This window comes from Morus notabilis, unplaced genomic scaffold (genome assembly GCF_000414095.1).
Source record: "Morus notabilis unplaced genomic scaffold, ASM41409v2 Scaffold53, whole genome shotgun sequence".
NCBI lineage: Eukaryota > Viridiplantae > Streptophyta > Magnoliopsida > Rosales > Moraceae > Morus > Morus notabilis.
The window spans coordinates 41217-51457 of record NW_010363038.1 but is presented as its reverse complement, the minus strand read 5'-3'; the positions used below and the strand labels follow the sequence as shown (position 1 = coordinate 51457).

At 31.4% G+C, this 10241-nt stretch overlaps 1 protein-coding gene across 1 annotated transcript; it reads left to right on the top strand.

The window, feature by feature from the left end:
- Nucleotides 1–6214: 6214 nt before the first annotated feature.
- LOC21387135 (protein WHAT'S THIS FACTOR 1) lies at nucleotides 6215–8429 on the top strand. Its single transcript, XM_010103307.2, has 2 exons — nucleotides 6215–6451; nucleotides 6697–8429. Exon 2 carries the CDS (start codon nucleotides 6779–6781, stop codon nucleotides 8246–8248), a length of 1470 nt encoding a protein of 489 aa, XP_010101609.2. The 5' UTR covers nucleotides 6215–6451; nucleotides 6697–6778; the 3' UTR covers nucleotides 8249–8429.
- The last annotated feature ends 1812 nt before the right edge of the window (nucleotides 8430–10241 follow it).

Here is a 10241-nt window from a genome sequence, read left to right as displayed (position 1 = left end):
TTTTCTTTTTTTTATTTTTTATTTTTAGTCAATATTGTTCAATTATAATCAACTCAAGTTTGAATGGAGTTAGATCAAGTTTGCGGAACCGAAATAATGTGAAGATGGATTTTGATCTTGCAGCTTCAGATTTTTTATTCACATTTCATCCCAGATATCAAGATCATAACATATATTTTATGAAGAGAAACTCATGCAAAATAAAGGAAAAGCGTACAAAAAACGAGAAAGAAAAACATGCTACTTAAAATATTGTTAACTTTTTCGATTTTAAAATGGTCGAATTGTTTCTAGTTCTACTAAATTATGTAGCTATCTGCTAGTCCCACTACACTTATGAGTATGTTTGGTAATGATTCTTAGAACTCAAAATCAATTCTCTAGTCATCCACGGTTAAAAGTTGTGTTTCGTAAAACCCATAAAAAAGTTATTCTTAAAATTTTTTTTTAAATAATATACGGTTAAAATCAGAATGAGCTCAAAGGCAACTTTAACTTTTAAATTGTGTGACAATCACCTTGAAGTACAATTAATAAAACTTTTATAATACCTATAATACCTTTTGAATCAATACATGTATAATTACAGTTTACCAAACACTCAACTGTTTTTTTTTCAGCACAACTAATAATAATTTTTTTTAAATCTATAGCACTATCAAACTGTCCCATAATCTGATTCTACTACATTAATAATATGATTATCGCGGTGTTTTGTATCAAGCTTCAATGAATCCTAGATTTTCTCTTACTCTAAATGCTAAAACCCGCCATCTCTCATTGCAGGAGGCAAAAGATAAATCATCCTTTACCTGAGAATAACATAACAAACAAGATAAGACATAATATTATTAGAGGAACCCGTTCATTTCACCGATTCGAATTTTCAATTATAATTTTACTATAGTTAAAAGCTCTCACAAAAGTCACATTTAACTTTTTCTGTTACAGTTAAAAGCTCTCACATAAAATCACATCTGAATTCGAATTAAAAACTCGAATCCGTGAACTGAATAAGAGAAAACTTCCCATTTACAATAACCATAACTGAGATTAACGCATTTCATCATCTTCCTTCTCTGTGGATTTTTTGGTCACAACATTTGTCGGTCTAAAGTCGATAGACGATTCTTCATATGGTACGCTTTTCATGGACGAGCTCTAATAATGCAGATAGTATAAGTCATGCATATAGGGGAAAAATTTCAACTTCAAGAAATATGAATAAAGTCATGCATATATATATATATATATTTTGCATAAGTCAGGATATTGTAGATCACAATATTAAGTGGTAATTTATTCTCATCCATATCTTGAAACAAGCTCTTTTTACATATAAACTATCGAGTAAAATGACATTATCAAATTTAATAAATAAATATATTATTCTCACAACCATTGACGATCATTGCATCAAACGCTTTTCTTACCTCATCAAATTTCTCCTCACAAACAATGACCGACCGTCAATATCCTATTTAGTTCATTGATTTGAGTTAAGATGCGATTTTATGTGAGAGCTTTTTATTGTCGTAAAAAAATTAGATGTTACTATTTCTGAAAACTTTTTACTGTAATAAAACTCGAATTCTAAACTTAAATTGGTGAAATAAACGGATGAACTATTTGGAAAAAGCATCCACTAGACCTCGTTCATTTCAGCGATTCGAGTTTAAAATTCAAGTTTTGTTACAGTAAAAAGCTCTCAGAAACAGTCACATCTAACTTTTTTACAACAGTAAAAAACTCTCACATAAAATTACATCACAACTTAAATTAAAAACTCGAATCAGCGAACTAAACGGGCCTAAGGCGCTGAAAGTTTGTAATATTTCTTGCACGCCCATTTGCTTGTACAGAGAAATCACAAAAGAATAACGTTTGGTTATACAGAAATCACAAAAGAAAGTGTTGGCAACACTTCTCAGCATCTGTGAGATCTGAATAGGAAATCGGATTTCATCATATGATGCAAATTACGATCAATTATTACAACCCAGAAAGCTATTCAAAATGGGAGAAATTGCGTCAAAAACTTGGAAAAAAAAAGGAAATTCTGAAAAGAGAAAAGAGAAAAGATTAAAAATACTTACTGGGTTAAGAGGTTAATGAAATTGAGCACACAACGCTTTCTCACTTCCAACTCTCGCAGATTGGCAAAATTCTGATTCTGATTTGATTTCGAAGAAAGATACAACAATATAAAAGGAGAAGAGCTAAAAAGATGATCCAGAAAAAAAAAAAAGAAAAAAAAAAACGATTTGATTTCAATAGTTAGAATTTGCTTCTTTCAATAGTTAGAATATAGAGGTACATTTAATTGACATGGTATGATAATGGCAACAGACAATTATTTTTGTAGTATTTTTGTTCTTTTTTTTGCACTCAAATGAAAACTGTTCTCCATAGCTATATTATTTATGATCGTTGAATTTTATAGTATTAAGTATATTTAGGCTCCGTTCATTTTACCGATTTGAGTTTAAAATTTAAGTTTTGTTACAGTAAAAAGCTCTTAAGAACAGTCACATTTAACTTTTTTACTATAGTAAAAAGCTCCTATATAAAATCACATCTCAATTTGAATTAAAAACTCGAATCAGAGAACTAAACGGACCCTTAGTATTTAAAAAGCATGTCAAGTCAACTTTTGGACTGCATGTCCAAATTTGTTAAAATAACCATAATAACAAAAGTTTTGATTTATTTTCTCCGGTGGCATTTAACATGGGATAATCTTTGAATGAGAATTTAAAATCTGCATGCATTTTCACATTTGTTACAAAAATTGCAATTTTTACATTTTTGGAAAAATAAATCCCATAAAATTCACTTTACTTCAAAATGAGGTAATCTATCCGTTCACTTCGTTGATTCGAGTTTGTAATTCGAGTTGAGATGTGATTTTATGTGAGAGCTTTTTACTGTAGTAAAAAAGTTAGATATGATTGTTTGTGAGAGATTTTTACTGTAGCAAAACTCGAATTGATAAAGTGAACGGAACATGAATATTGCTGCATCCTCATCTACAACAGGTCATTTCATCTTGTCGTCAGAAAACCTGACTCCAATATGGAAGGAGAGAGAAAAATCGAGAGGAATGATGGGAGAGACTGAGAGGGATGAAGAGAGAGGGACGAGAAAGAAATAACGGTTTTGTTTTTTGTTTTCCTTTTTCAGTTTTTTTTTGTTTTACTTTTTTTTACTCGTAATTAGTTTTTTTGAAAACTTATATATATATATATATATTTTTTAAATAATATTCATGAAGGATTTTATAGGATCTAATAAGAGTAATCTAATGTTAAAATGGTAATTACGATTTGTTTAGTTTCCAAATTTTTAAAATTATTAATTTTATAAGAAGGATCACACATGTAAAATCAAACACAATAAAGTAATACTTTTAAGCATTAATTAGAAGATTCTTATGCGTAACCGTTATAATGTATATTTTTTAAGAATCATAGTACCTCTCAATCACTTTCTTGATAATATGATTTCTATTGATTACAGTATACCAAACGCTTCTTTTTAACTTTTTCATTCTAAATTAAAAAAAAAATATACGTAGGTACATTTAAAATTTAATTTTTGTTTACAAAATATACTAAATTTTTTAATAATTATCAAAATATTTACAAATAAAAAATAAAAATAAATTAGTATTCTTTCAAAAAAAAAAAAGAAATTTAGTATTTATTTCATTGGTGTAGTTTTTCTTCTTTTAGGATTTTATTACTATTTCATCGTAACTATAAAGGTTGTACTAAAGTATGTTTATTTAAGTCAATACACATCTCTATGATAAATTTTTATAGAGAGCGTTTATTGACATCCATTTTTCTACTTTTCACACACATTCTTAAATCAACCCCAATTTTACTTATTACACTTCTCTTAAAATTTCAAAATTATCATATTAAAACTATTGTTTTATTGCTTTGTTCTATTTATTATCATATTAAATGAAGTTAAAATATGGATTTTAAAACATATAAATTTAAGAATCATGGGTAGAAAAGTAATTGTACTTCAAAGTGGTTAGTAATAATCAATATTTGTGTGACATGTAGTGATTTTATTAGAAACACTAACAGAATGAGCATTTTTGTTAACAATTCATAATTTTGGGGGAATGAATGTTACATTTGAAGATTGGAAGACAAATTGCTACATGAGTCATGGTTCAGGAAGAATTTTTATAATTATATAGTTTACCAAATAGGGTGTCAATAGACGTAGCCTTTTATATATAGTTTACCAAATACCTATATTTCTGCTTTCGGTTTTCACGACAATTAAAAAAAATAACAAACACCTACATGCCACTAATCACAACAACAATTTAAAAAAAAAAAATATAGCAAACATCTACATGCCACTAATCACAACAACTTTTGACTAATAACATAACTTTTAAAATTTTTAACAGCACAATAATATCAATCGACCCATTATCTATTTTAGTTAGATCTAGAGATGACAACAAGACAAGTTTGTGGCAGTTCTTCTCACCGAACCGGCTCATGGAAAAAAATACTCACCTCGTTAACCCGCGTAAGTTAGCAAGGATGAGGCTTTTCTCGTCATGGGTTTGAGGTACTTACGAATACTTTCCCCATGTTTGGTTCAGCTATTCTAACCAAATCATTGAATTCATATTGGGCTGAAAAGTTTAAATTAGTATTTGATTTAGAAATTAGGAGGGCCATTCAAACCACCAATTACAATTTTAATTATTAATTTTAAAATTTACCACCTCATAAATTCAATAATCAGTTCATTCACAATTATTTTTTGCTCTATCTCTCTCTTCAACTTCAAATTTAAAAAAATTTCATAACTTTTTTATTTTAAATTCAATTGAGATTATTTTTTTTCAATGTGTTTATAATAAATAGAGGAACAAATCATCATCCACATTGCGTATTTAAATACTTCATTTACATTAATAAAGAGATTTTATAAGATTTATTGTAAAACTCTAATACATATGTAAATACCTATTCAAATTGTAGTTCAAATTATGACAATTTGAATTTCTATAGTTTTTATCATCACTTTCTGTCCATGATGTACCCACATTCAAGTTAAAATCAAGTTCAAACAAAATGATGATACACGAGTTTATGAAGGCAACTTTTTAACGTTATGCTGATCAAGTGCTTGCCTTCCAAATATAATTTTTGTCTTGCGACTTCTCCATTTGTAAGGTATATAAGTAATAACCCTTATCGTTTGTTCTTTTAGAGTAAAATTTTAAAAAAATTTGAATTCAAGTTATAATTTTATTTAAGTTTATATTTGTTTGTAAAATTTGAGTTAAATTTTTGTCTTCCGACTTCTCCATTTGTAAGGTATATAAGTAGTAACCCTTAGAGCTTGTTCTTTTAGAGTAAAATTTTAAAAAAGTTTGAATTCAAGTTACAATTTTATTAAGTTCATGTTCATTTGTAAAATTTGAGTTTGAATTTAAGTTTTAACTTGAGTTTGGGGCTAAAATCTGAGTTCAAATTTTCTCTTCAACTCAAGTTTTTAAACTCAAACTCAAGTTAATGAACAATATTTTTTTTGTTCTTAAAAACGTCATAACTTTTTCGTTTTAATTCCGATTGAGATGATTTTTTTCTATGCGTTCACAACGAAGAGACGAATAAAACGTCATCCATATACTCTATTAAAATTTTTCATCACTATTAAGTTTTTATTAAAATACTATCTAAATATAAATTCAAATTTTGACCCACTCAAACACAAATTCAAATAGATTCTCAATTCAAATCATAACTCAAATGTGCACATTCAAACACAAACTCAAGTTACAACTTCAACTCAAATTACAATTTAAATTCAACTCAAAATCTACACTCAAATTACCATAACTCAAAAATATAACTAAATAAGCTCTTATTCTTTTAGAATTTTGTCTTGCGACTTTTCACTTAAAACTTTTGTTCATTCTACAAATTTAAATTTTTAATTTTTAATTTTATAATTAAAAATTCTCAATAAATATTATAGTAAAAACTCTAAGGTCCCGTTTATTTTGCCGATTCGAGTTTAGAATTCGAGTTTTGTTACAGTAAAAAACTCTCAGAAATAATCACATCTAACTTTTTTGCTACAGTAAAAAGTTCTTAAACAAAATCACATCTCAACTTAAATTACAAACTCGAATCAGCGAAGTAAATGGGAAAAAAATATTACATCTTAATTTAAATTGAAAATTCAAATCTGCCGACCGAAGTTCACCGAAATTTCACAAAGAACCCGACTCAAAGAAAGAAGAACCGTCCATCGAACTCCGGCCACCGCCAATCTCTCCTTCCTCCACTCAGCCGCGCTCCCTTCTCGCCCTCTGTCGCGCTCTCCGCCCACACTCGCTGTCCTGCAACCCATCCGCCGCACACTTGAAGAAAGGCGCTTCAAGTCCACATCTGAGCAGGTTAGTTTATTCTTTGTTCTAATGAGTTCTAAACTGAAAAATGTTAGGAAATGGTTAAGGTAGAGAATTTTGAAAACTATTTTTGCGTGACGAAAACGGTTTAATCGCCAGCTTGTTTGGAAGAATTCTGAGATTTTCCTAGCGTGGATCCCATGTCTGCAATATGTTTGATTATATGTCCAAGTGAAATTAATACACTTTGATGTATCTAACACGACTCTTTGGTATATCTTTTTATATTTCAGGTGTGGAAAAGTTATGATGGTTAATATATTGGTAAAAAATGGTCTCTTCATGTAGTGTGGTCTTAAAAGCTTCTCATTGGTAATGGTAATGGCGTTAAAGTCACTGTCCTTGCCCTTCTCACCCCAAAGAGAATGGCCTGTAAATTTCCTTAATTCCGAATTCCTCCCTAGGAAGCATACTTTTTGTAATATTAACAAACCTCGTGAGAAAAGTAGAATCCTCAGAGATGTCTCTGTTTCAATTTCGTGTTCATCCATTAAAACGGTTCGAAGCCCGTCTCTAGACAGGCACATTGTGAAGCAAAACAAGATTCGGTTTGTTCAAAAGCTGAAAACACTGCTCTTGTCTAAACCAAAGCACTACATACCTCTGCATATTCTTTACAAATGCCGATCTTACCTTTCGCTCTCAACGCCCAAGTCGATTCTCTCAATGATCCGTCGTTACCCTTCCATATTCGAGGTCTTCTCGATTCCATGGCCGCCAATGCCACTCAACGCCACAAAGTTGTACCCTCAACTTTGTGTCCGCCTGACCCCAGCTGCTGCAGCCCTTGCTGCTCAGGAGTTGGACTACAAAGCGGCCATCTCAGATACCTTGGCAGCCAAACTTCAGAAACTACTCATGCTTTCTTCTCACCAGCGATTACTTTTGTCGAAACTGGTTCATCTTGCTCAAGATCTTGGTCTTCCGCCTAATTTTCGATCTCGGTTGTGCAATGACCATCCAGATAAGTTCAAGACTGTTGACACCTCATACGGCCGGGCACTTGAACTCGTCTTTTGGGACACAAACTTGGTAAAGACCTTACCATCTCCAGAGGTTCACTCACTTGGGTTGATAGTAGAGAGGCCTTTGAAGTTCAAGCAATTGCGACTGAGAAAAGGATTGAATTTAAAGCGACGTCATCAGGACTTTCTGCTTAGGTTTGGAGAAATTCCAGATATTTGTCCTTATAAAACTACTGCTGCGGAGTTACAAAAAGAGTCCATTGAGGCGGAGAAGAGGGCTTGTTCAGTGGTGAGAGAGGTGCTGGGGATGACAATTGAGAAGAGGACTTTAATTGATCACTTGACTCACTTCAGGAAGGAGTTTGGTCTGCCTAACAAGTTGAGAGGGCTGATTGTGCGGCACCCGGAGTTATTCTATGTGAGCTTGAAAGGGCAGAGGGATTCGGTCCTCTTGGTGGAGGGGTTCGATGAAAAGGGCAGGCTTCTGGAGAAGGATAAATCTTTGCAGATAAGAGAAAAGTTGATGGAGTTGGTTAGAGAGGGTAAGAGAATAAGAAGAGAGAAGAGGAGGGCTCGAACTAATACTGCAGAAGTCGATGATATTAATGATACCATAGTTAATTTCTGCGAGACTGATGATGATTACGATAATTATGATGTCGGTTTCGAGAATTTGTTCGAATCGGAATGTTCAGATTTGGAGGATGATCATGATGAGAACGGCGAGCTTTTGTCCTACAGGGACAATGCAGAGTTTTGGACTGCGGATGTAGAGCCTTTCCTCAATGGCCAGGCTGAACAATCTTTGGAGCCCTGGTAGGCATTAGTATGCTAAATACGTACCCTATAGATAAATCATGCGAGAGACCAACTTGTAAAAGACAACAGTATCCAAAGTAACACCTTTGATGTTCATAAGGGAAATAGTTATTTAGTATTGTACCCGTATAATCGATAAAATATATATGTAAGCAATTTATATGTATCAATTTTTTTTTTTTTTCAATAACATCTTTAACTAGGGCTGCTAAAGGGTGGGAATAAGTATATCCCTGCCTACTTTCAAAAGAAAGAAAGAAAAAAAAAACCTTGTTTATTTCACCGATTTGAGTTTTTAATTTTAAATTTGTTACAGTTAAAAGCTCTCACAAAAAATTACATTTAATTTTTTCTGTTACAATAAAAAATTCTTACAAAAAATTACCTCTCAGCTTAAATTTAAAACTCAAATTAACGAATTGAACGAAGCCAAAATATATCCCTGTCTCAACCCTTTTTCTTTTATTGTTTTTGTCCCACACCCAGTTTTAGGCATCCCCCAGGGCCTCCCCACAAGGGTTGAGCAATTTCGGGGCCTTTTTTCACGTTCTTGTTTTATTTATTTATTTATTTACATCCGTTGGGAGTAAGTCTTGATTCTTGAACTTGGTTTGTTCCTTAGAAATAGATTTTTCAATTATAGTTCTTACCTAGGATGATAACTTGAATAGTATTTCTGTTGAGAATACAACAATATTTGTTATTGACAGAAGAATATTGTCTTCAGAATTGCCGCTTGGTTTTTAAACATCAACATTGACAGAGAGAAGTAACGTTGTGTTTTATATGAGTTGAAGCTGAAATTATTGAACAATTTTTTAACTGCCAAATTGCAAGATTGAGGGTGGATGAGAAATAAAATGGTATTAATGGTGTTGAGTAGGGATGGGTGTGGCTGGGCTCGGAGGCGAGTGGGACACGAGATGGGCGGCGGGTGGCGGAGTTCGGAATAAAGTTGGGCCGTGTTAGAAAAAGCCTTGCGAAGGCGAGTTTCAACGATGAGAATGGAGATGGTCGTTGGATTTTTTTTTTTTTGGGGAGGGGGGGGAAGAGGTTTTCAATTTTTTTATTAATTCTTTTTTTTTTGAAATTCAGTTTTTATTTACTTTTTTTATCTTTTTCTTATTTAATTATTTTTACAGATTTAATTAGAATTTAATAGCTTTAGTTAATTTTTAATAGCATGACACATCATCAATCTATTAAGGAGTATACACGGTAAAAGATGAATGTGATATTTTGAACTGTTTTTTATATATTAGGGGATATTTTAAACTGTTTTTAAGTCACGAGAGTAATTTGAAACATGATAGTAAATGGGTTAGGTTGGTGTGAGGTAATATATATTTTTGTTGTTGTAATAACTGAGAAAATCTCAGACTTTAAATAATATAATTTATGTATTTAAGTCAAGGATTTTTCTAGAAAATATTATGTTATATTTTGTGGCTGAAGAATTTATGAAATTAATATCAGTATTCTTAAATTATGTAGCAGATTTCATGTTAAGTTCATGTTTTACGATCTAGTAAATTTGATCGATAAATTCTCACCGTAATCTAAGGCGGACGAATTTTTAGTACATATATAGTTTGAGAATCTTGATTTCAAGAATCTTCAAGTACAACACGATGTTAGTAGCGTATCGAAAAATACTCTGATATTTAAGAAAAGAAGAAAAAATCGTTTATTGCCGGACAACTAGTTTGAAGTCACAAGAAAAATATCTGTAGTAGAAGGGTACAATGTGAGCTCGGGAGTTGACACCGTCAGAAACAATGTCATTCCCAAAATATAATGCAGAAAAGTTAAATTTAGAATATGTTCAGTCTAGAATTAATTTCAAGACTTGAAACAGTTCAAAATATTACGCGAGTAAGAATTTAATGTGATATCAAAGTAGTCAGAGATTAATATTGAACTGTAAATAAGCAATAGAAAAAGAACTGTCAGAAATTGAAACTTCCTGTCAGCTAAGTACTTTTTTACAGTCA

Bases quoted from the DNA above. Each gene is read 5' to 3' on its own strand.
- LOC21387135 (XM_010103307.2), top strand. From the start codon at position 6,779: ATGGTAATGGCGTTAAAGTCACTGTCCTTGCCCTTCTCACCCCAAAGA.